General features: G+C 36.9%; 1 protein-coding gene across 1 annotated transcript; it reads right to left on the reverse strand.

The window, feature by feature from the left end:
* On the reverse strand, positions 1 to 27,103 carry ASIC5 (acid sensing ion channel subunit family member 5). The gene is made up of 11 exons (XM_037058229.1): positions 26,889 to 27,103; positions 23,586 to 23,626; positions 20,632 to 20,938; positions 15,387 to 15,624; positions 13,341 to 13,466; positions 11,527 to 11,676; positions 10,449 to 10,596; positions 7,883 to 7,939; positions 7,218 to 7,386; positions 1,646 to 1,737; positions 1 to 191 (listed from the first exon to the last, which is right to left on the reverse strand). Exons 1-11 carry the CDS (start codon positions 27,101 to 27,103, stop codon positions 1 to 3), a joined length of 1,734 nt encoding a protein of 577 aa, XP_036914124.1.
* Positions 27,104 to 27,333: the final 230 nt, after the last annotated feature.

The following is a 27,333-nucleotide window of genomic DNA, read 5'->3' on the forward strand; positions in this document are numbered from 1 at the left end:
TCAGCACTCTTCTACGTTATTTTTATTCCCCAGGTGGTCCTGAGGGGAATGCGCCCCTGGGCTCATTGCAGGTATCTTCAGCAAAACCAAAATGCATATCCAGTAGAAATTGGTGAATAGGTACTCCATAACTTCTATCACTGTAATCATGCTGGCTCCACAAAACAGGCCTAGTTGGCCTCCGACATCTGCTGTGATGAAACCGATACATTGAATAAAGCATGCTTTTTTCATAAAAAGGAAATTAAGTAATACTAGAATTTAAGTGATTCAAAGCTAATAAGTTAATTAGAACTATCATTCTTCCTAAACTGGTATAGGAAGATGAGTTGATTGTATTACTTTGAGTTTGGTATAAAGTAATAGCAAGTAGTGGTGTATTAAGAATGATATTCATATAAATCATCTCAAAAAGGAGAGAGAAAAGGTGAACATAAATTCATATCCCAAATAGAACTCAGAGACTTTGGAGACTGTTAATTCTTTCATAAAATCTCTTTGACAATTACAAGTTCATTTCCATATGCTGAATGAAGGGTAGCAATGGGACATTCAGATGTCATTATTAGGTGATGATTTTTTCCATCAACATACATTTCTAAGCAATTTGTGACTTCAAGTGTCCCAACTATTTCTTCTTAAGCATTTGTAATATTTCATTAAGATATATTAACACAGCACTTCCATTTTCTTGAGAAGTTTTGTAAATCCATATCTATCTTTATGGTACGTGCTTTATAAATGTGATCAAATCTGCATAACATGCATTTTTCTGTTTTGTCTGGGTTTAAGTGTACAGCTCTGTGTCACTGAGCGCATCAACACTGTTGTGCGACCGTCCTCACCATCCACCTCTGTAGTGTTTCCATCTGTCCGACGGAAACTCGGCATCCGTTAAACAATAAAATCCTCGTTCTTCTTCCTTCCCCCAGGCCTCGGCAACCATCATTCTTTTTTTTTTTTGTCTTCATGAATCTGACTACTTCGCACTGTCTTTTAAAATAAATCACATCATTTATCTTTTACGCATTGCCGTGTGGCCATACTCAGGACCACACAATTTTTGTAAAGTGTGATAATGACAGTATAGGCTAGCGCAGGAGCTCCGAGGAAGTTCCTCCTCATCCAGGGGCTTGGCTGCCAGTGTCTGACGACTGTTATTGTGCCTGACTCTCATACGTTCTGCTATCTCTTACGGGACTCCCCTCGGACGTCCAGGGAGATCTAGGAAATCAGTGACTCGGTTTATTAAGGACGTACGATGAAGGAGAGTGAGTACAGAGTGGTCGCAACTCAAATGCTAAATTGTGCTTCCCCAGGATCTTCTTCTCAACTCATTCTGGGTAGTTTTATGGGAAGGGCTGAGATGCCCAACATTCTACCCCGACGTCAGATTGCTGAACACTCTGTTGCTGAGGGGCGAGGGGCTATCCGAAGGGAAAGCGAGATGCTGTGTGTGAAAGCCCAGGTGAGGTTTGCTGGAGGTGTGTCCAGGGAGTAGAAAAGTGTCAGATTTAAATGCCAGGGGAATGACAAGCACCATTGCTTCTTTTCCTCCATTAATATGCCAACCTTTACATACAGAGGGAAAAAAAATCTGATAGAAATATTTTGTTAAATTGAGGAGTAATTAGATAACACTTACCAAGTAATTCAGACACACTCACTGCTTTTTGCTCTTGGGTTATATTATAGTTTAGGTCACGATAGTTTATTTCAATGTTTACAAGATTATCCCTGGGGATAAAAACAGAATTCAGCTTAATCAAGATTGTCAATGCTCCTCTTAATTCCTATTTGACAAAAGTAAAGCCCATTTTTGGTTCAGAAGTTATTTAACATGAAATGAGACCCATGGTCATTGTATTTAATACTTATCACGACACCTTCATTCGGAGGCTGCTCTCATCATGTTGATATATAGGGAAAATAATTTTTTTCCTACCCACTAATTTTTCTATGCCTCTTTCCTTAGAATATGGAAAAGTACATCATTTAAATTTCCAGAAATTATCCAGCCATGTAATATGAAACATAGAGACATTATTGAAGAAGATACAAGCAACATTGTACATAGGACAAGGACACCTGAGTCCCCTTCAAAGTAGGCACCTCGGGACCTCACACAGTTCTGCCAGTTGCCATCAACTGCCCTGTCGTATTTTCCTGAATCTTATTGATGGTCTGAAATCACCTTCCCTTCAAAGGTGATTCTAGTTTTGGGAAAAGCCAGAAATTGCAGGGAGCCAAATATGGGCTGTAGTGTCGTTGAGTCACCTGGGTGATTTGATGTTTCACCAGAAATCTCTGCACAAGACACAGTGCATGAAAAGCTGCCGCTTCTATCTCAAACTTCTATAACATATCCAACTGCCTCCTGGTATTGCTACTTGGATGTGTAATTCATATTACAAGTTCAACATAGTCCAGATTAAACTCTTAATTTTTTTCCACTTATAATTTAATACCATTGCAAGCCAATCCAGCAGTAAACATTTGTTTTACCATTAACATACACATATACCCAGAATCCAACCACCTCTTAGCACATCCACATACTCTGCTTCCTGCCACATTAACCTCCATTCTAATCTATCCATCCAGCAAGCATGCTGTTGGCCTAGCGTTTTCCTCTGCATTTCATTTTCCCTCCTTTTGGGATGTAATTCCTTCAAAGAATATCAAGACCAGCTCTTATATCTCTTTTAGGTTAGCCATTTCCAAGGTTTGGTCACAGACCCCTAGGGGTACCCAGTATCTTTTTTGAAGGCTCATGGGGTTAAATTTATTTTCATAGTATACTAACATATTATTTGACATTTTCATTGTGATTAGTATTTCAAGAGAGCGGCAGTTGCCACTTTTGACAGGAAACATCATTTTTATTTAAAAATATAACACAAACTTTGCTTACTCAGACTCTGACATTTGCAGACATTTTCACAAAAGTGAACAAAACGGGCCTGTCCCTTCAGGAAAAATAATTAATAAGATTTGAATGATTAAGGATAAATTTTAAGCTGAGCTTTTATGCTAAAGTTAAAATTTTGAAAAATTTCTGTCTGCTATTGAGCTTGACAACATCAAATTTTTTTAAACTTTTACTAAGCAATAATATTAAATGATACTAAAATTAAATGTGTATTATATAATAAAATGAATCAATATTTGGGAGATCCACCTAACTCGGAGAATTTTTTTAATGACCAATAAATGATGTTAAAATATGCATGGTTAAAAGAGCCATTGAAAGTTCAGTATCAAAGGATATTAATATGATAGAGAATGAAAAATTCATTGATATGTTTTGACATTTCACCTCTGACAGCTTTGAAATGTCACCATTTCCTCTTCTTGTCCCAGGAGACATAAGCTGGTAAGAAAGCCCATGCACACTTTCTCCACTGGCACCAGGGAAGGTTAAACCACACAACCTCTAGCCCACCTTTGGAATCTCTCATGCAAGTCCTACCCCATAAGGCAAAGTCTTAAGACTACAAAGGGACTTAAAACCGAAAGTGCAGCCCCACTGCTTTAGGTCTTTGTTCATTTGTCACTTTCCCAGGGTGATCTTATTTGATCACAGTCTTCAACCCTGAGAATAACCCTCCGTTACGCTGGCTCCGTCAGCCTCTTTTTCTGCTTCTTTTCCTTCCACCGCACTTAGCATTATCTGAGATGGCTGTTTGTGTTTATTGCCCATCTCCACCCCAATGGAAATAAATGAAATAATGCAGGGCTTTTGTCTTTTGTACACAGGGTATCCCTAAAGCCGACAACATTCCTGAATCTTGACACTTAATAGGAGCTATGATATGGACAAATAAGGGGAAAAACTGCAGATGAAACCAATGAATAAATGGATAAATATTAACTTGTCTGCCTTATAAGGTGGGAACTAACCACCTGGTGATTTTTAGTTAGCAATAATAATTGTCATTAAGAATAGATTCTGTTAGCATTGTTTCCTGGAATTACATGCTGTTCTTTAAAATATCTAAGCAAGACAACTATGAATCACTCTCCTTATTGTTTACAGTCTTAGAAATCAATGTTCCCAAATATACTTAATTCAAAATATATCATTAATATATTTACTTAATTTTCATTGGTTTAGCCCTGGGTAACAAGACAATGTACTATATTTAAATCGATAATGAAGGGGGTATTATAATATTTGCAAATAATAAAACAATTTAAAAATTGATGGAAATAATAAAGTTGTCTTGGAAGTCTAGAAATTTTAGTAATAGTGCAATCTTCTTATCATTCATTGTGTTCCTAATTTGTGTGCACACTGATAATAATGTTTAACTTCCCAAACACAAAACTCATAATCATTTTCAAACATTACTCCTCTGTGTTTTTGAGAGAAGATAAATCTATCCCCTACAAAAATATTGTGATATTTACTCAGCTTCTCTGAGGGAGGTGAGATGCCCAGTGATTTGGCTCTCATTGAATCTATGCGTCTCAATGACCATAAAATTGTTGAGGATTTAAGTCAAAGAATATTTGTTTGTATCAGGAAATGCATGCTTATAAAATAAAATCTGTACTTTAATAAGGGTTATGATATTAATGAAAAATTGAGTGATTTTGTATATATAAAAACACTAAAGAAATGATCCAGGTGCTTGAGGATGACGCTGTTTTAAAGGTTTTGAACAAAGTAGATGATTTTATACATTTTTACTTGAAAATGTATCAAACTAAAACAAAACATTTACAAAGTTTTTGTTGTTTTTTGTTTGTTTGTTTGTTTTTGCTAATAGAGTTGGCTTAAATTCAGCCAACATTTGCCTGCCCTTATATTCACTTTCGTGCTGTCTGCTTCAGTAAAGGGAAGCTTTTTATCACCTTCTCAACGGGGTTCATCAGCTTCCACAAGAAGGCCCAAGACTGGTCAAAGTATGGAATAGCTTTGTGCTCTAGGAAGAAACACGTATGGGGTTCATGATTAAGTTACAGATTGCTTTAAAAAACAATCTTATTGCTGCTCAGGTTTCACATCTTCTCTCCAAACTACATTTCTGGTTTCTGATTTATTACTCTTTGATTTCTGGTACCTGTTCACAAACCAGTTTCTTAGTTATATGTGTGACTACTATCCACCAACTCTATGTAGGATTTGTAGAGTTCAGCTGTATTTGTTCAGCTACTCGCCTTAGTTTTCATGGTAATGATCTCCAATATTCACAACAATGTAGAGTGACTACATGTCAATTATGTGATAAGATTAATTGCAGAACAATTTATCAAGAAGGGGAGCAGAATACTGTTTTGGAATACTGATTATTTTAAATTAAAATTACTTAATTTACAAAGAGCCCATGAAAGAGGACATTGTAACCTTTGTTTGCCCTCCTGAAAGTAAAACTAAATCCCGTATGAAATGTGCTCTTCCTGTACCAAAGACGGAATTTGGGGCAAGAAGGCTGTATAAATAAACCTTGTCACTTCTTTACTAATACGACTCCAAGCTCCAAACTCTTTGTCTCGTCAATTTTAACAAATGTATTGTTTCTTTGTCTAAAAGGTATAGGAGTTGCCTTCATTGGTCACTTCTTTGAGTCTCATAGTTTTTATGGGCTCCTAAATATATGATATTAAATTTGTTTTCTCCTTTTAATCTGTCTTATACCAATGTAATTGTTAGACTAGCCGAAGAACCTCAAAGAAGAAGGGAGAAGTTTTTTTCACCTACAACAGTAACGTAAGTTTTAGAAAAAACAAGAGAAAAGAAAATGATGTCTTCTAGGACCTTCTTGTTTATGCATGAGTTTCTTTTCTTACTCACCAATGTGCTTCCAAAATCACACCTACATTCTCTGCAATATTCAATAATTTTGAAACTCAGATCTCTATCAGCCAAAAGTCCAACAAAATGCTCTTCCTAGTTCATATGTAAGTATATAATAGAAACAACACTTTAAGCAAATCAGTTCCCCATATTAAAATTGGATATAAACAGGAGAAACAGTGTTAAAAATATAAATGCACATTTTCTAGCTTGGCTTCTTTTTCTCTGCTACACGTTCGAAATCATACCCTATTGACCCTGTCTAGATGAAAACAATTTTTCTTCCTGATTTGCAAAGATCACTTTACTATCTAAATATTTACAGAGAAAGAGCATTTCTTATTAGATTAAAATAAATTCCAGGCTAAAATTAGAATTTAAATGTTTCCAAAGTTTGGTACTAGGCTGTGCAAAAGTATATCAGCTTATTTTTATTATAACAAATGTAAGTATAAACACTAATGTACTATATTACTATTTTAAGTCCTCTGTTTAAAAATATAAATAAAAAGCAGACAAATATTAAGTCTGCTTCCTGATTTTTTTAAAAAAGGCATTCTTTATGAAGTTTGACTTGTAATTTCTACGAGGCAGCATGGGGTAACATAAAGAGACCTAATTTAATCCACAGTTAATGAAATTAGAATTATATATCTCTGTGGAAAATATATAAAGTCCCAAACCCTATTAGGTCTTGGGCATGGATGTGAGGGCGATCTGGCTGCGACATCTGTCACCCCATTGATCGCCAGGGTTGATTCGGCTGATCTGGCTGGCTAGGCGGGTGTCCCCTTCCTCCCTCACCGATCCATGTGCGTCCCTCCCGAAGCTGCGCGCTCCGTCGAAGAGGACGACCTTCCCAACTAGAGGAGAGGACCGGTCTTTGGTCAAGGGTATAGGAGTAGCTGCGCTCCCCTGCTAGAACCTCCAAACAAGCTCTCAAGGTCTTGGGCATAACTTCTTTCTGTGCCACTAAGCACCTTCAGAAAAGCATTACTTGAAATACAGTACTTCAGTTTTTTCATCTAGAAAACAAGAATTATGATTTGAGCTCCATCTACCTTGTACAGTCATTAGGAGACTCAAACTACATAATATTCAGGTAAAGAATTTTGGTATTTTAAAGCATTTAAAGATTAACTGATATTAAAACAGTATTAGTTTTCCAAGTTGAGTCAGTAAGATCGTGAACAAATTACTCAAGTTGGCCTTATTTTACTTTTCATACAATTAACTTAAAGAATTGAAAGATGTGATCATATTTACTCTTAAAATTCTAGCGTTTCATTGTTAATTCAGTGATGGAAACTATTACCTCTGATGGAGGAGAATTCATTTCCTGAGACTTTGCAAGTTTTGAATAAAGAAACTATTCATGTCAATAACAAATAATTGACAAGATTAAAAAGGTTACCTGATGTATTTTTGGCTTTGATTCAACTTCTTAGAAAGGTATTTCAAAGCTTTTTGACTTGGAAAAGTGGAATAAGAAATAGTAGCTGGGTATTCTGTTTCTTCACAAGGAACAGGGCAGCTAGAATTGTGTGTTCCCACCGTACATAATCCCTCAACTTCGATGTGGTCTAAAATGAAAACCAGAACATTCAGAGAAGAGGACTATTTCACGGGGGGAAGGCAGAGCTTTAAAACTTTTATTATTTTACTTTTAATGCTAAAAAAAATGGTTAGCAAATTTTATCACTACTTTCTTAACAAAAATATTTATATTTTATTTATTTTTAGTATATATACAGCAAAGGAAACAAAACATGAAACATAGGAATTTGTTATTCTTAAATTAGTTGAGTCACTGGATTCAGATACTTGTTAGGAAAAAAAAAGGAAATTCTTTCCAGAAAGTATCTGTGCTTATTTTTATAAAATATTAGACATTGTTTTATTTCACTAAGCCTGTGTAAGATACTAATGTTCTTAATTTCAAGAACATTAGAAACGCCCTCTTATAGTCTTTCTTTTCTTTCTTTTATGGGCTATTCATAGTATAATTGAATGTCTTGTGTTACTGTGAACAGCTTTCATGTAAATCTTAAAAAGAAAAAAATATGTTAAGTCACATACCAAGTGCAGGAGAAACGCAGTTGTAAAACTTTTGTAGGTCACACTCTATCCCATTTCCTTAAAAAGAATAGGCATAAATACAGAGATTTCACATTTTATAAAATAAATGACATGATGACAAAAAATACCTTCCTTCCATCCATCCATCCATGCATCCACCAATCTATCCATCTGTACATTTATTCTTTTGCAAAAAAGTATGAAACATGCTAATACTCTATGAAAATATACATCGGTAAGGAGAAGAAGAATGTTTTTGGTTCTTTCCATGTTTCACTCCATCTGTGTCTATCATTCTAAATGTACTGAAGTGGATAATAATTTGAAAATGTTGGTGGCTTTTAAATTTAAAATTGTTTTCACATTTGTCATCTCATTTCTTCCTAATCTTTCACTCTAATCCTGTGATTTGGGAATCATCGTTTCACCAAAGAAGACACTAAGGTTCAGAATGTGGCTTGCCTGAGCCATTGGAGGAGGGGGATTCATGGCTCCCGCTCTTCACTTTCTCTCTTGCTCTCTCTACCCGTTGATTCATGTATGTATGCGTGTGTGTGTGTGTGTGTAGCCACACATACCCACACCCCTCACCTGGCAGGCTGACTTTCAAGTAGTAAGATGGGACAGGTAAGTGCCAATATTTGTTAAGCATGTGCTGTAGGCCTTGAGCCAGATTGTAAAATCTGCATGCATCAGAGCTGGTGTAATCTCAGGCTGATTCTCCAGCCTTCATCTTTGCGTCTGGGCACCCTGTTTATTGCTATAACCGTGTGGTCTCTGGGGTTAGCCTCAACATTTAGTCAGTAGTCCTGATAATAAGCAAAAGAGATTGTACACTAAAAATTTGGGGATAAATTCAGGGCTAATCATTAGGAAGTTCTCTTTGTGAAGGAATTGAGAGAATTCCAAACAAAAGAGAAAGAAACTACCTCCAATATTAGGGAACAAACCACTTTCCAAAGTGTGCCTTACTTCTTACAGTGATATTTCTCCCATTACAAAGAACAATAAAATTCTAGAAACAACCCATATCTGTAAAGTGGGTTTCAGGGACAACCTCAACCAACTGTTAGTGGAATTATTTTAGCTATTTTGTTTAAAGTCTCTAAGTCTCAAATTTTCCTCATCTATACACACACTTAAAAGAATGTATGAAGATAAAACCAAATAAAAATATTATCCTGAAAGCAGTTGGTATATCCTAAAGTTTGTGCATATCCCATGCTTTGTGTTTTACATTTCACCTTGTCTAGATTCTGGTTTATACCAGTTATTCTGTTTGTAAGAAGTAATACTTTTTAATATAAACATTATTTTCCACCTATCAATTCAGACTTTTTCCCAGTAGCTTTGAAAAGATTAGAACCGGAACTAAGAGTTCTATAACAGTTTTTGGAGAGCTCAGAAACCATTCATCAGAATTTTAGAAACAAGGAAGTAATGATTCTTAAACATTTTAAGAAGTGGTTTGCCAAGTAGAGACTGCTGTTACAAGAGGAGAGACAGCATTAGTATACCTCTGTGTGGGGGGTAGTGTAGTGTGGAGAGTGTGTGTGTGTGTGTGTGTGTGTGTGTGTGTGACAGGCCACAGTGGCAAACTTATACAGCCAAAGTTCTTGTGCTTTTGATGCACACTACATTTTCTTTATAAATGTGCTGGAGAACAAGAATGAAGGACATCTGAATAAGAATAGCCAATAGCCTTCTATACAATAGCCTTCTATAGAATGTATTGTGTGCCTGCCACTAATTAATTTATTCTACTTAATTAATTAGTTAGTTATTGTATGGAGAGGGATAGGGATGGAAACGGGGAGGGAGAGAAGCATTGGTGTGAGTGAGAAATATCCATCGGTTGCCTCTGGTACGTGCCCATGATGGAGGCATGGAATGGAACCAGTGACCTTTGGTTTTGCAGAACTACACCCCACCGTCATACAGGTTGGGGACTGTCGCAGGGGCTTTTTAAAACCACTCACATACAGGTTGGGGACTGTCCCAAGGGCTTTTAAAAACCACTTATGTCCTTATCACAACTCTATAAGGTAAGGCGTTATTATTTTCTCCATTGCACAGGGAATACATGAAGGTTAAGTGCCAAGGTCACATAGATGAGGAGTTGTGCAGCTGAGATGAGCAGCTTCGGTCAGAGGCGGCCCTTATCCACCCTGCTCTCTGTCTCCTGCAACACTTACCTCAAATTACCAGGACTCTGGAAATGTTTCATATTGTGTGCAGAGACAGCATGGAATCTCTTTTCTAGCCACAAAGTGACAATCAGTGACACTCATAGTGACGTTTTCAGGGTCAATAAAATTTATATAGATGGTCTAATTTTCCCTCAAATTGAGAAAACTCTAATGAACAATTCCAGATGTATGACACTACCCAATTTTGTATTTTGAAAATAAGAATTGGCCACTGGCCCCAATAACAGATTTTTTAAAAAAATTTCCACACATCTCTGTGACTCCTTGAATTAAAACCTGTTAGTTGAGGTTGTATTTGTCAAGTGGAAGTAAATAGAATCAGACAGACAAGGGGAAGGTTGCCGTCCCTCACTCACCAGGAAGCAGAAAAGGCAGACATCCACACTGCTTCTTTATGTGCTGCACTTTACACTCCCTCAAGCAACCAGCAGTGCTGTACAGGGCAAAATTCTGCAGCTTGGTGTTAGGGTTGCATTCCCCCCAAGGGTATTCTTGATGAACTGTCTTGAGATAATGTAAACACCTGGTTCAGGATATTTTTCCGAGGCAATCCACCCCTTTACACTCCGAGAGGTTGATGCACATTTTTACTTTTCTCTCAGACCATTTCGATTTTATTTTCACTTGACCACGTCAGCCTCTTTGGGCTACTCTATCGACCTGAAAAATCTCTGAAGGTAAGAATAATAGTGGTCTTTCAGTGCGTATCCCAAATGTTCTGTACCTGTAGTCAGTTGATAAAATCAGACAGACTGATTGGTGTAAACATGGATTCACATAAAAATATATTATCATGTATGGAAATAGTGTTAGTATATTAATCAACTTACCCACAAAGTTTACCAAACTCATACCAAAATTTTTTATTGAGCACCTATTAGGTCCCAGGCAATAAGGTAAGTGCTTCTATATGTGAGTTCACTTAAACTTCATAATAACTGTGAAAAAGGAAACGTTACCTCCTCCTAGACACCCTCTTCTCGCAGTATATAAAGAGAAGGAAATTCAGGGAGCTAACTAAAGAAGTCACAGAGCAAGTGGCTGGCAAATGGAAACCTGGCAAACGTGTCTGACTCCAACATTTCTGCTTTCCCCACTTATTTTTCTCCTTCACAGGATGTCCCATTAAGAAAATGCACAGTTCAGTAGGTGTCTCCTCATGCTCACTGAGCCTTTCCCACTCGGTTGAGTTTTAAAGCTACCTTGGATTTGCCAGGCTTGCCAGCTTTCGGTTACATTGAACATGCAAATTCACTGTTGTTACGAAATGTGTGCCTATTAACAAAGGAAAGTATCTGAAATGAAACTGTGGAATTTCAGAGATGTTCTAAAGAAATGAAATAAAGGGATTTCTAGTGAAAAATATTATGTCCGCATATATGCATTCACTACCCCCTCGAGTTCCCTCAGAATACACATTTTGATAATATTTACCTTCACCTGGCAGATTGTTACCCGTGCGTGCGTCCCCACAGGTGATGACAAGCCTAAACCATCAAACTGTAGCACCTTCTTTGGCGAATGGATGACAAAGATGATCCCAGCGTCAACAAAACCTAGGGTTGGGTCATCAGTGAATTCCGCCTGAAACAAAAATCCACCCCTCTCGTTTACATATTTATATCAATTCCACACAAGTTTGAGATTTGGTTTTATCACATGATAGAATTTGACTTACTGGAAATCAAATATTTCTTAGCACTCTTTAACCTCTTTTGATAGACAAGATGTGAAAATGAAAAACCTCAGGCATACTTTTTAGAGTCGAGTGACATTTTAAGTCTTTGTTGGCTTCGTGTGGACCATTTTCACCTAAGATGGAGACCATATATTGCACAAATTTTCGTCACCTGATTTCCTCTGGCTCTCCCTTTACCTACCGGCCTCTTAGTTGCTCTCTCCTTGGCTCTTCTCTTTGCTTCATTTGTCTTAGAAAATTTTTTGGCATTCTTTTTCTTGTTCTAATGAAAATCTTTGCCTTATTTCAAATTCGTTTTCCCAGAAGAGGGAAGATACACCACGTTGTCTAACCCAGTGCTCTTCTTTTATCAATCTTATGTCAGAGGAAGAAATTTAAGACTAAAGGTCTGGAGACTGTTAGTTTTAATTTCAGGCTATAAGGTGAAGGAATGGATTTAGAAACATGATAATTTTTCTTTTGAATGGGTCAACTGCATTATGGAATTACACTTAATAAACATGCTTAGTCTTCCATTTGTAACTCAGAACACTATTTCTCCAGGGACTGTGATGACACTGTAAGAATCACGGAGAAATCTTTCAGCATCATTTACTTATGGAATGTTGTATTGAATTTGCATGTTTTAATTGTATTCTAATAGTATTTAGGAAATTCTAGCTCATAAAATTTATACTATATTTGAAATGACCGTATGGTTAGTATTTGAATTATTTGAAATTGTTAACCAAATAGATATACAAGTAGGGATATATGCATTGTGCTGTCCACTGCTGTGTTTAGACATAAAGTCCTTTGAATGCAATACAAGAAGAAGTTATGAGACGTCCTTGAAGAGTACGTCTCAAATTGAAAGTAGCCAATGGTCTCATTCACTTGGATTGGGAGGTGGGGTAATTTAATGCTGTTTGGGAGAGAGTAAGTTTACTTCTCCTCCTTGTCATTAGTTATGTGATTTTGGATAGTTAATTCATCAGCATTCCATCATAGCATTTATAAAACCATAATAATGGAGTCAAATACCTCTAAGTGTTTAATACTAAATTTGTTGGGCAAGGTAAGAAGGTGAGGAATTAACTTGGGCAAGAGCTCCATCAGGTACTCTTGAAGGTAGCAACACTGCATTTCTTAGGGCTCTGGACACTTAAAACCTAAATACTTAGAATTTTTTAGACAATTTACACAGTTACAGAAAGTAGGCTTAATTATGTGTAAGTCTAAGTGCTTTTAAATTCATAGCATCATCTTTAATTAGCTATATATTTTGAGTTATAATTTTTTAAAGTTTTGTGGCATGACTATTTCCTGGAGTCATGGTAAGAGTAGTCAGTGGTATAGCTAAAAATGTCCAGGTTATGCCTCTAAATTTTGTCATTACATCTCTAAGTCAATAGTTGTACCCATAGGCCTCTAAACCAAAGTTAATTAAAAATTATATTCAGCTGGTAGGCACAATTTGACAGGGCAGAATACCCTAATCAAACCCTTAGAAACCCATGTTTGTTACTGTGTGTCTTCAGCTTGGGCTGGGTTTAAGGGAATGCAATACCTGATTGACATTGAAGAGCAAGTTTAAACCTCTGCCAGAGACACTCACTCTTCTTCTTGCTTTGATATTTTCACCATGATTAAAAGTAAAGCAATTTCCATATTCTGTGAAGACATGTGCAAAATCCTTCAATATGAAAATGAACCAAATAAAACACAATCAGTTGGGTATTAGGATAATTTCTAAAGTTTAAATTGCTATAACTTTTTTTCTTAAATCACAGATGTCTAAATGAGAAAGCAGAAATACCAGAAAGAATAAACAGTCAAATGATTTATGCTCATATTCTATGTTTTCATTAATTTGTACTACGCACTAGTCAATTTGTATGTGGTTATCTAATTAAGACAGATTTGTATATAATTTAGCATATGTTAAAACATTTAAAAATTATTTGTTTTATATTTACTAATTATTCATGAAAATATATTTTACCTATGGGAAACCCCTGCAGCATCCTTTTTTAAGGGGCCACCCCTCTCCCACCATGCATGGTCACAGTGGGGCAGTTACCACATGGCTCTGCTCCTCTGACCCTCCTCCCACCACCACCTCCACTGTGGAGGTGCACATATGACCCAAACTGGGCCAATATTTTTTTTAATCCTCACTGGAGGGCATGCTTAGAGAGGGGAAAGGAGGGAGAGAGAGAGGGAAATAAACATAGACAGGAGAGAGAAATACCCATTGGCTGCCTCTGGCTCAACCATTTGGTATACCCTTTTGGTCTGACCTGGGACCAAACTCACTACCCTGTTGTGTGCCCTGACCAGAATCAAACCCTCTTACCCTGAGGTCTACAGGACGATGCTCCAACCAACGGAGCTACCCCAGCCCAAGCAGATGGGTCAATCTTAATACCCCACTGCCTCGTGTCAGGGATTGATTCAGGAATTAATATGTTTCCCAAGTAGAACTAACTCGAGTCTCCCATGGGATTAGTAAGTGGATACAGGACTGGATGACCTAGGTAACTATGATAATCAGGGACAGAGCTGTCAGCAGCCATCCTGGCTCTGTGGGAGGAGGGCTGGTGCAGAAAGAAGCCAGGCCGAGTCATTAGATGGAAACTGAAACAGAACGTTAGTGGTAGCCCCAGAGGCCCTTGCTGAGCCTTTCTGAAGCTAGTTCCACTCTGAGAGCTAGCTCCCACTCGATTAACTCAGTTCACTCCTTTCACTCCTTAACTTATCGGAGATGGGTTTCTATAATTTGTAACTGAAAAAGTCATGTCTAATACAAAATTCCTTGGTGATAAGTTTCAATGTATTTGTAAATAAAAAGCAACACAGAAGAGCTTCTTGCCTAAGCTGAATTCAGAGCAGGGCTTCATCTCTGTCAGCAGTCCGTCAGGCACTGCTTTTCTGCTTCCCGGGAGCTAAGGAAGTCTATCACGAAGATAAGGACTTGTGTGCCAGAACCATGAATTTGTGACTCCCCTAACAACACATGACACGGAATTGCTGATGCAGGAAGTAAAGCGTCAAATTGCCTGCATCTCCTTTTGCTAACGGATTCCAGATATGTCAATCACTTTATCTTAAATGTAGAGTAGCTATACAAACAAAAACGAGATGTTGTGAGTGATTAGAGAAATACATATAATTTTTATAGTTAACTGCTGGGGTCTTCTCATTTTCTATAACCTCTAATGCAATTCCACAAGCATAAAAACCGAATGTTCATTGCTTAGTGATAATAAAAATGTGATCTTGGAAGACCTTGTTTGGTGATAAATGGGAAAAACTTAAATATCCTTTTATGTCAAATGTGTTTTTCTTTTGAAAGGACTATCCTGCAAGAAAAGTAACCAAAGATTTCTGTTCTTTATCTTTTCTTACCTAATTATTTTACAAAGAAAATATGTCTTATATATATTCTACACCCCCAGTTATCATAAGGCCAACTTAATGAAAAGTAATAAACTTAATAACAAGTTCTTTTTTAGAAAAGTAGATTGCCCATGGGAGTAAGCTTCATCTCAGTGTGGAACAGTATAGTAAAGTAGCTTGTACTATGGGTGATTTTCAAAGAAACAACCATTACCTGGGGGCTACATGGCTTTCCAAAGAAGTCACATGCCAAAAAAGTGCTATTGTTGAGAGAAAAGCCATTTTTCTTGACAAACTCTGTAATGCTGAAGTTTTGTTGACCTTCAAGAAAATCAATAGCCTCTTTGAAACCAGTGGAATTGGCATTGATTTCCTGGAGATGGAGGACTTTGGATACAATATGCCATAAGAAAAAAATAAAACCAAATTTGGCCACGGCATCAGTTTGGAACCTATCAGTAGAAATAAAGACAATGTTTAGAATAATGATAACTTGTTATTATCTAGAGGACACAGACAAAACATCTGGACCCTCTCAGCTTCTCCAGCTTCTCTCCTATACTTCCCCTCATTCATAATACAGCCAAACAAAATTGCAGTCCTAAGAGGTCTTTGTCACATCCTGTATTACCTTGTATTTGTACATATAGTTTCGTTTACCTAGAATACCTTCCAGGCCTTGATGTGGATCATCTTGATAGATATTCACAACCTAATATGCAAGGAGAGGTAGAAATGTGTAGTTGTTAGGAAGATAGACTTTGACGCCAGATTTCCTTTGCCACCGTGGTGGCTTTGTGCCGTGTTTGCACGGCTATGCTGGAGCTGTATTTCCCAACATCCCCTTCCTTGTGTGTGGCTGGTTACAGCCTGAAGCTCACCGTTGGCCAGAAGCCATGGCCACTCGCACTCACTCAACTCGTGACATGGGACAACAGCCAGGATGACATTTCCTTCCGCTCTTGTTCAGTTTCTTCCTCTGGTTTCTTCAAATCTTGGGTCAGTGACAGTGCAACTTGGAAAATGTGTCAACTTATCTGGTAGATCACCAACAAGATGGGTGGTAGTGAAAAAGAGAGAACCACATCTCCAGCTGGCATCCATGTCTTTCCTATTTATCTTTCTTTCTGGTTGCTGACTTCAGGCCCTGCCCCTGTGATTCAGTGGGCCTTAATCCCTATACTACTACCTTTTTGTCACTCATGTTTTATGTCACTCGGGCTGATTCTGTTTCTGTGGTGTAGCCATGATTGTTGTAGCCACTTAACGATGTGACGTAGGCAAGTTTCAAGTCCCTGTGGCTTTTCTAAAGTTGATATATGTTAGTATCACCTAGTTCAGAAGGTTATTTTCATGAACAAATTATCTTTCCTCAACCATCGAGTAAAGCACCTGAAATGTAGTCAATGTCAGGTAAATAGTCACTAAATAAATACTTCATTATTGCAAAGTGGTTTCCTGACAATCAAAGCAGAAGTAATCTATTTGCTCTACTATAAGTAATTTGTAATTCTCCTATTTTGCTGAGAAATTTCTGCCTTGTGTAATGTGTGGTTCTTTAATTGCATGCCTTATATTCCTTTCAAAATGTGATTAGTGTTTTGGTGCTATAAATCTTGAAGCTGAACAAACCTTTTTCAAATTGACTGCTAGAAGGCATGGAATGAAATGTGTTACTCTTAATAAGTGTACAGGGCCATGTGACTAGTGTATAACCTCACTCCTGTCCCAGATTTTATATTTTATTTTTGCTTTCTTTTATATTATCCTTTATGTAATTTTTCCTTTCTCAGACAATCCACATTAGATCCTTTCTCAGTCAAAGTAGGGCATACGCAAAACCAAACCAAAAATGGGAAAAAAAGCAAACATCGTATAGACTTTTAGAGATTAAAAAGACAAACTACTTTTGTGAACAATCTCTAATATAACACTTTAGCTAACCAGATTCTCATATAACACTTTTGCAAGACCTGTCTGAAAACCACCAGCCCAGGTCCTAAGACCTTTATAAATACCGTCCTCTGACTTTGCCTTTTTTTTTTAGAGAGACTCTCAAGCCTCCATCATGGGGGTTTTCTACCTAATTACAGTGTATCCAAAAACATTGCTTTCCTATTCAAAAGCGTTCCTAGTGACTTTTTGAGGAGGTAGCCATTAGCTGCAGATGTTGACGTGAACAATGGTGTTAGCCATAAACTGAGCTGTGGACCTTTAGTCTACTTTGGTTTTCTCAGTCTCGTTGACTCACAGAATCTGCTCCAAATTCCTGTGACTTTGGAATCCCACACAAGCTGAGTCAATACCACCTCATGCTACATTCATTAGATTCTTTTCAAGATGATTGTGCAGAGAAATAAAGGAATTGCCACACATGTAGGAGGTACAATTATGATGGATAAAAAGGTTAGAGGGGGATGCAATTTTAAATGTCTTTAAAATGTTTTTTATCACACTAGTAATAGTTGAGACCATGATGGTAATTTAAGTAGATGATTTCAACTTAATAAATAAAATGTAAGAATATTTGGAACAAAGGAAATGAAAACTTTTGTGAGGTGTATTGTTCAGCGTAAAACCAAGATGTTTTGCTTCTGAGTTTATATTCAACTTTAACTCAAGCTTCGAAATTCTTCCAAGAATATTCTTTTAGAAATCTCACTTAGTTATAGTTTGCTTTACTCTTTTGTTTAGCATACTGGTAAGAAGCTAGTAGCAGAAAATAATAAAAGTACATTGACTTATTTGAACAACTGAATAACCAATAACTATTTGGTAAAGCAGTCTTTTTTATATATATTAATGTCCCTAACTACACTTCCCCAAATTATATGAACCAAATGAATATTAAGTCCAAGCTGATGCCTAATTCAGTCCTTCACTGAGTTCCACTAAAACAAACCTAAATCTTGCATGTATTAACAAGAAATTTATATTTTTAAAAATACTTTTATTGAGAGGAAAATATGAAAGAATGTCTGCTTCTTGCACTCTCCTATGAACTAATTCTAACACCTTATAGTTCTCTCACTCATCAATGAAAACTTTGACATAATTATTTTGTATTTGTAAGAGAGTCATGATTTTGTCATTTATTTAAAATCTTTTAATACATTTTTGCATTTAAATGCAGATTTGTAATAAACAAATAAGTACAGTGATTATTGTAAAAATGAAGAAACAGAACTTAAGTTACTTGGGTTTTTTAAATATTTTATTTAATTTTTTAAATGATCATCAAGTAAATATTAGTGATTTTACAAATAAGTTGTATTGTGGGCAAGATAAAAATACATGCTTATTACTTTTGGGGGGGGGGTTCTTTTTATTTTATTTTAATGGTTGTTCAAGCACAGTTTTCTGTGTTTTACTTCCATCCCAGCCCACCCCTAACAGTGAGTTACTTGTTTTAAAATAATGGATAAAATAAAATCAGTAGTGACTACATCTCGTCATTTTCTCTGATATTAGTGGAAGAAAACAGGTTGTTGTTTTCTTTAAAAACAGGAGTAGTTTTTAGTACATATACTGGAAATGCATGTTGAATTTTATGGTAAAGATATTTTAGTGGAAATTTTTGACACAGACATTTGAAAATCACGCCAAGTGTTAAACTTTTTCTTTCAATTTTATTTTGCATTGGTATTTTCTCTTATATTTATTAATTCTTATCATTCATTCCTATTGGAATTAATATAGAGGTTATTATTATTATTTATTTTCATGATTGTTACTGAAAATAATTTTGTCATAGAGAATAAGGCGCTATTAACAAACGGTCCACTCTGAGTTTCATGTACACCGGATAGGTCCTTGGTAAAAGGTGAACTCTTCCTAATGATGAGAAGTCCCTTGGCAAAATTTTCTCGTCTTGGGGATCTATTCCTGCTGTCGAGACACATCAGCACAAGGAGTGTGATGATAGGGGTCTGTAAACAGTCTGTCCAGTCCCTAGATGGTAACTTTAAGCAAATTGCAGTGTCAATTAAACCTTACTTGATCTCTGTGAATTGAAGGCAATGCCCCTTAGAGCAATGGTCTTCAGACTGAAATGGGCATGTGCCTGCGAGTACCCACAAACAAAGAATTTGAAGGGAATATGTTTCTAGATCCTCTACTCTTAATAAAGCACCTGCATTCACAGGATTTATCCTACAATTTATGAGATAGTTTTTTACCTTTTGCCTCCTACAAAGCTTAGCATATAATGCATGCTGGTGTGTAACAATCTCAGGGCCCTTAACAGAGGCATAATTAAACTGTAGCTTGACTCAGGGAAACCTTATTAATTCTTAGGTACCTGCACCAATCTTTACTTTTGTTAGAACACACACAATTTAAAGCAGTATGAGGCAATAGTATTGAAATCTTTTGGAGGGGCTTGATTTGTTTTAACTTTTGGGGACCTTGATATATGTCTTGAATTCTTATAAAACTTGCTATAATATCTATCTACTTTATATTGAGTACCTGTCCGAAGAATGCTTCAGGAATGAGACCAAGTGATACATGTTACCTCATCTAATATAACGGCAAACATGTGAAGTAGATAATATATTATCGTTTTATACATACAAAAATTGAAGCTAAGAAGTTAAGTGATTTGTCCATGGTCAAACAGCTGATAGGTAGGGGGGTTAATCTTAAAGAATCCCCACCCTCTCCCACCTCCACACCCCCTGCCAGGTGAAAATTTTATGTGTGATCTTTCAGGCTTGACCATGGCCAGAAGCAGGGCGTTGCCTGGAAGGCCTCCTGGGGAGATACCCTTCTACAGCAGACTTGGTACACAGTTGGGGGATTGCAGTTTTCTGGAAGAAGTTGTACTCAAGGACTTAAGACAGTGACAGCACACTATTAAGCCAAGTGTCAGAGCCTCGTGTGGCTGAACAGATTACTCATCCATGAAGATAGCCCTGCCTCCATTTCATTAAATATCTTGTCATATACACATTAGGGCATGTCATATGTCTCAACTTTTGCATAGTAGTTCTCTCTTCAAGTTATCCTCATCTCGACCTAGAAAATGCCTGGTCATCCTTTAATAGTCAGACTTCATAACATCCTAGAAGGAGACTGGTGTCTGCTGTGCCCTCAGAATACCTTTAGTGAATTGTACAATCACCATACATACATACATTGCGATTGCATGTTTCTCTCTTTTTTACTAATTAAACTTTTAAAGTACAAGAATCAAGATGTTTACATCTATTTAAAGATAGGGGGTTTTTTTTTGCAATGCATAACATGTAAATATGGAAGAAAGAAAAGAAGAAAAATAAATGAAAGAAAAAACCAATAAGCTTTTTTTGCTCCCTAAATTTCTGTAAGTACAATTTAAGAACTTAGATTGTTTCCCATGTTAAATAATGCTTAATAAAACTTGATTTCAGTCATCCAAGAAAGGTTGCCCTACTAAAGTTGTAGAGACTTATTATTATTAAAAAAGTAATTTTTACCTGTTCAAATTACAAAACGTCACAGCTGGGAACTCTATCCTTTCCACATACTGAACCTCTACAGACGTTGTGGTCGGCCAGGAGAAGTAGTTGACCAAGCGACTGTAGACCTGCCACACCACCACTGAGACTGAGCTCAAGACCACCACCAGCCAGATCACCTTGCGGATTTTGCTCTGGTTCCGAACAATATTATGAACCCCATGGAAGGAAGTAGAGATGGCAAAGTCATGGTCAAACTTCTTTCGGTCAGTGGGAGATGGCAGTGGTTTCTTTGAAAGGCAGAGCTTTATCCTTCCCAAGAGTCCTTAAGATTTTGTCCATAAAATAAAATAAAAAAGTAATGGGTTAGGAAACCTTAATAGTCTCTGTAAAAAAAAGGCAATTCACATAAATTTAAACTGGTCACTCTTTTTAGTTATAATACATAAATTTCGTCCTGAGTTGCATGGTCTATTCAGGAATCAGGAGATAGCAGTGCTGACTGCGTGGGTGGAAGGGGAATATACTAAAGCTGCTCCTGGAATACTTCTCCTTAATGCAAATGTTCAAGTGCCATCATACTATTTCCAGGCTCCTCAATATTTCTAAATCAACCCACCTTCTCTAGGTTGCTTACAACACATGATCTTTCAGAAAGTAGCTTAATTTTTAAAATACTCTTTCGGAAGAATCACAAAGTCCCTTGGATGCCATGAACAAAACCAGGCTGATTCTTCTGAGAGTTGTAAGTGGAGCTAAAACGCAATCTGTGTCCCACGGTGGTGTATCGTATGATTGGATGAAGCATCCATAGATTCACGTGCTTTGGGACCCACCTATTTTATTTCAGTGGTTTATTCAGCTAGAATCTTTGAAGTTGTACTATTAGTTAAGCAATCTATTTTCTACCTCTTTAGAAAGAGAATTAATCCTTTCCAGCTTACCAATAACCAATCAAATCATGCTTATTGATATTGATTGAGAAGAACCCAGTAAAGGTGGCCCTAAACATTTTACGACAATGTATAACATGTTGAAAATTCTCTTTTGGTTTAATTTGATTTTATTTTTTCTGTAGAAGATGTACAGAATTCTTTTGCTAAGAGAAAGCTTCAATATGGTTCAGAGGATGAGATGGCCTTAGGAATGGAAAGATCTGGTTTCTGGTCCAGGCCTCACCTCTGGTCATCTGTGGGACTTTCCTCAAGTTTCTTGGACTTTCCAATACTTTGTCCCTGACTGCCCCATGGGAGCAGAGTCCCTGCCACATGAGCGTGTTGTGAGCGCTAACTAACACCTGAGAACGACGTGGCACATTACCTGGACCATGTATGGCAAGCCCTTGATACTAGCTATTTTTGTCATTCTGTAAATTTAGTTGTGATGTGGTAAACGATAACATATTCAGGGATTCTCAACCACTAAAATTTTTATTTAAGAAATGAGTTCTTGCCCTGGTTGGTGTAGCTCAGTAGATTGAGTGCGGGCCTCAATCAGAGGATCAGAGGTTCAATTCCCAGTCAGGGCACATGCCTGGGTTGCAGGCCAGTTCCCAGCGGAGGACACACGAGAGGCAACCATGCATTCATTATTTCTCTCCCTCTCTCCTTTCCTCCCCCTCCAAAGATAAATGAATAAAATCTTTAAAAATTAAAAAAAATTAGTTCTTAATGGTCTCACAATTGCTTATAATTACATTGAATTAACTTTTATATCTTTTGTTTTAATTCAGCAAGTATTATTTCTGTCAACTGATCAGCACTAATAAACTACTAATAGGTTTCAACTGTTACTCATCATTAAATCATTATTAATACTTCGTGGTCTCCAATCAATTAGTTAAGCTTAAGCCATGGATATATGATAATACATAAATGAATATTTTCTAAGGAACTCTGAGCAGTTTGAATTTTGACTAAACTTTAGAGTATCCTCACTTATGTTTTTATATCAAATTAGGATATATATACATATACATGTGGATATATAGAGTATATTTATATATAATATATGTATGCATACACACATGCACATATGTATATGCATATACATCTATGTATATACACACATATAGATACATACATAGTATAATTGGCATAGTTCCAGGGCAAAAATCAGAAATATCCAAAACATTATTATTATTATTCATTAGCAAAATAAGTGTAATAATGGCCTTTTGTGCATTGTTGCACACACATACAGAGAGTAGAAGGACAACTTAGTCCCCAGGTGCCTGGCAGTCCCCCTACCACAGGGAGCGAAGCTGTTAGAAAGGGAAGAGTGAGGTGGGAACCAGCAACTGGTCCACAGGTGGCTGCAAGCATTACCCTGAAAAATACATGTGTCTCAACTTCCTCTGTCAAAAATTAGCTCCTTCATTATAGATCTGCGTTTTGACCATTGCTTCAGCTGTACTAGAGTATCCTCCGTTCTTGGCTAGGGTTTTTAAAGAACTTTTAAAAATGTTGAGGTAAATAGAGAAGAAGCAAGATGATGTACTCCTGGGAAAAAGGTTAGGATTGGTTTAGTAAACAGCCCATCTGCCGAAGAATCAGGAAACTTCTTGTTTCCCTGACAGCAGTACACACCATGGGATTAGGGCAAATGGCCCTTGCGTTGAACGCTGGTCTTTACAGAAACAGTTCAGGGAACATCAAATAAATCTTGCTGTATTTTAAAAATAAAACTGGTAGGTACTTGATAAAAAGAAACCCCTTTCAAAAAATACAACCACTATCAAAATAAAATGACTACAAAAAGATCCTAGTATACAGTAATATTTTTACAATTATTTTTGATGCCCTCATGTACATTATTTCTAAAAAATCAAAACTCTATTACTTGGGTTATACTCAAGTAAATATCAGAAAGCACATTTCCCAAATTTTAAAAAATCCCTCATTCCCTTTGTGAATTTTTAACCTTTGGAAATGAACATCGTAACTGTTCTGAGGAGTTCACCCTTGACCCACCTTTCTCAGCATGGACTTTAGATTTCTCTGGTCTGCTCCATCTGTGATTTCAGTGAGCAGGAGTCCTTGGGGTATGTCCAGGTCTCATCGGTAACCGTGTCCCTTTTGTGGGCTTTGTATTAAATATAGCGGTTGAGGCTGTGAACACGTGGGGGCAATTTAAATGTTTGTGTTGCTATGTTTTGCCTCAGAAAACATATAATCGGCAAACCAAGAATACTGGCAGAGCCAGCTATATGCGTTTATGAACGGAGGATCGACTATTATACAGTACAACCCTCCGACATAGAATTAGGGAACCATTTTCACAGAATTAGAGACAAACCACAGATATTTATCCGTGGTTTTCAAGTATCCCTGACCTGGCTAGCAGACACTAATGGACCCACTTGGCAGTCTCCTAGGCTTTTATTCTAACTCTCTGTACACAAGTTCAAATCCAAATGCAGTTGAAATGAAATCTTGAGTGTAAAGATGTCTTCCCAGTGAAGGTTTTTTACTAACAGGAAGCAGTTTCAAAACAGAAATAGTAATCAATAAAAAGGACCCAAAAAACACACCAGAAAATAACTCCACAAGAAGAGATGATTGATAACTGCATATAAATTCAATAAAACACAAAGGCCAAGCATGTGTTCATACTGACACTTTTTTTGAGGAATTACTAGAATTTTTATATTAAATTACAAAGTGGAGAATCTGCCTTATTGTGTATTAACAATACCATCTCCTGGCCAAAGTCAGGAATTGCATGCATTCCTATTTCAGCTTAAGAGTTACCAGGGTGGTTTTGTAAGTATATAACCACTAACCCTTCATATGTATTTTTTACGTGTGGTTACTTGGTCATTCAGTGTTCTAAATTGAAACTAATCTCATATGGAAGCAAACTAAGATATTTCAAGGATTTAAATAAAGAACAGTCAGATCCAAACGGTGTTTCTGGCAGGTGGAGTAAGTTAATGTTACCTGCTTAGATGGCTAAAGCTTTTCCTTAATATTTACAGAGAAGACACTATTATGGGAGATGTTGCAGATTTCGGGTAAGAGCGCTTCCACAGTTGTTTGTACTTTCTAAAAATACTTCTTTATTCTTTTTTCCCCCTTCGGTCCCAGGGATCGAGGGTGTCTTTGAGAGCTGCATTTCTGGTTTTGCAAAGATTTGAAAGATAAAGACAAGTTCTACAAATTTCCCAAATGATGTCATACCCTGACCTACTTGCCCAGCTACACCCAACCTCAATTTGTTTCCTTCCCTCTGCATACCTAGTCTTAATAAATAAAATAGTTACAAATAAAATAGTTTTATTTTAGGTACCTCTTATTTTCTTACATTTTCTTTAGGCTTTTGCAACAAATCTTTTCACAATGCTATAAAAATTATTTTCTTGAGTATATCTAATTAATAAATCCATTAAGGATGGATATATATGCATTCTGTTTTATAATAGTAGGTAGGGAACGCTCCCCAGTGACACATGTACAATACAGTCAGGTAAATCAGCTAAAAGAAACTTGGTCACTTCATACGAAGCCTATTCCGAATGTACTACTTTGCCCATAAACTTTTACCTTAATTCCAACAACTCTTACGTTTCTATCTATAGCCTCCATTTTGCTGGTTTTACAATGCTGGGTAAAAAACTGTTCTTGGCCAGACTTAACATACATTCCTATAAAACATTCAGGAAAAGGCAACATGACATCTTAACATAAAGTTTGCATAAACTTTCCAATTTTTATAATTTTATCAATCTTTACTTGTAAAGATTTTTTTGAATTATAAGATTATTTTGAATTATTAAGATTTTTTTTTCAAATTATAGCCTGAGTCAGTTATTCACCAAAGGGTTTTGGCACCTCAGTTCACAGAATGCCCACATCGAGTTCTGGACATTTTTCTTTCTTTCTCTTTCTTATTGCCTGACCATTTTACCACTTTTGTGTGGACAAATGAACAAACAAAAGGCTCCAGGTCTCCAGCCAGGGCTCAGGCTTCAAGTCAAGGGACATAGCCTTTGGTTAACCTTTAATTTAATAAACTGGCCTGCCCACTGACCTAAGAGCCTGCTGATCAGTTTTCTCATAGTAAGCTCTGCCTTTCAGCTTTTTAAATTTCTCCAAGCCAGTGTGAGCCGAGCTTGGGGCCCTTCAATGTTGGCAGACTCACAAGGGGTCATTTTGGCTCATACAGCCTTCAGCAGTGCTGTTAAAATTTTGTTTTAACTGCAAAAATGCCCCTTTTATTTGTCCACCTGCCCCTGTTTTTTGAACAACCATTTACATATTTTCACCCTGTTGGGATGAGTACTGTGATTCTTTTCTTTGTTTTGCCCTCACCGATATTTAGAACAAGGTATACCATTCTATTGTATTTGATTTAGAAGCCCTTGCTTTTGAGTGAACTTTCAGTGATCAAGTCTAACTGGAAACATTGCTTGTAATAAACATTATAGTTTCCTTGAGGACTGGCAACGCATTAGCAGGACACTAGCCATAAATGGAATTTAGCCCATATTTCTGTCTGGTCATATTGTGGAACTTCCAACCTGACAGTTACTGTGTTCAGTTCTTAGGACTTGAAAATTTAGGTTGTCTTTTAGTAAGATTTCACCATTCTTTTTTATTTTCCCCTTTTTCTCCTTAAGTGCAAGACAATTGTACTTCTGATGTCCTGATCTTTTATAATTCTCCAAATGTTTGAAGGAAAATAGGAAGGGGTCTGAGTGGACTTTGATTTTTCTTCTAATTTCTATCCTTCCATTTTTTAAGGGAATCTTAATGACTAGCTATTATAACAATGCGAAAGCCAGACCTCCTTTCTTTCTTTCCTTCCTTTCTTCCTTTCTTTCCTTTCTTCCTTTCTTTTCTTTCTTTCTTTCTTTCTTTCTTTCTTTCTTTCTTTCTTTCTTTCTTTCTTTCTTTCTTTCTTTCTTTCTTTCCTTCCTTCCTTCCTTCCTTCCTTCCTTCCTTCCTTCCTTCCTTCCTTCCTTCCTTCCTTCCTTCTCTCCCTCCCTCCCTCCCTCCCTCTCTCTCTCTTTCTTTCCTCTCTCTCTCTTTCTTTTCTTTCTTTACTTTCTTTTCAATTTAGAAGTCTTTCAGGTTCAAAGGACGCATCATCCGGCCTTAACGAGTAGAATCTTAATATTGACTCAAACCAATAAGCCTTTTTATGACTTAACTCTGGAAGCCAGAGGCATTCCCAAAAGAGAGTGCTAAAAGGCACAACCCTCGTGAAAAAAAAGTTCACTCCCAGAGTTAAAAAGAGCCATTCCAAAACGCAGGAAAAGCATGTTTTCCTACCTTTTGAATGAGCCGTTTAGATTCCTTAAGCTTAGGTCTACAGCCCACTTGGACGCCTGCAAGATACATACGCATATGCATCCTCTGATAGGTGGAAAACGACAACAGAAGGCCCTGTTTTCACCATCTTCAAGAGGAAATGGATAGACACAGGAAACTCCTTTGAGGGCTTGGCACAGGCAGGCAGAGAGCAAAGTGCATCCTGGTAAGTGCATCGTCCGGATGATGAAAGCAGGAGAGAAAATATTCTCACTGGTCGTAAGGCCAAGCTCTCAGGACATATTACAAGTTGAAGAGACACCAGACAGAGAGGGAACCACAGAATTAACAAAACCCATGAGTACCCATAACAAATACCCAAAAGTTGCTAAGCCCAAGTAACTAGTTTTATAAATATTTTCTCCTTCTAATCTAAATTGAGAAAAGTTGGGGGTGGGGGAGACTC

Source organism: Sturnira hondurensis, unplaced genomic scaffold (genome assembly GCF_014824575.4).
Source record: "Sturnira hondurensis isolate 20B ecotype Veracruz unplaced genomic scaffold, ASM1482457v3 Scaffold0010128, whole genome shotgun sequence".
NCBI classification, from domain to species: domain Eukaryota; kingdom Metazoa; phylum Chordata; class Mammalia; order Chiroptera; family Phyllostomidae; genus Sturnira; species Sturnira hondurensis.

Coding starts and splice junctions, on each gene's coding strand:
- ASIC5 (XM_037058229.1), bottom strand. CDS start 27,103: ATGCACTTACCAGGATGCACTTTGCTCTCTGCCTGCCTGTGCCAAGCC. Junction 23,627..26,888: donor CTAAACGGCTCATTCAAAAG/GTAGGAAAACAT, acceptor CTGAAATCACAG/ATGGAGCAGACCAGAGAAAT. Junction 20,939..23,585: donor TAAAGTCCATGCTGAGAAAG/GTGGGTCAAGGG, acceptor CAAAATCTTAAG/GACTCTTGGGAAGGATAAAG.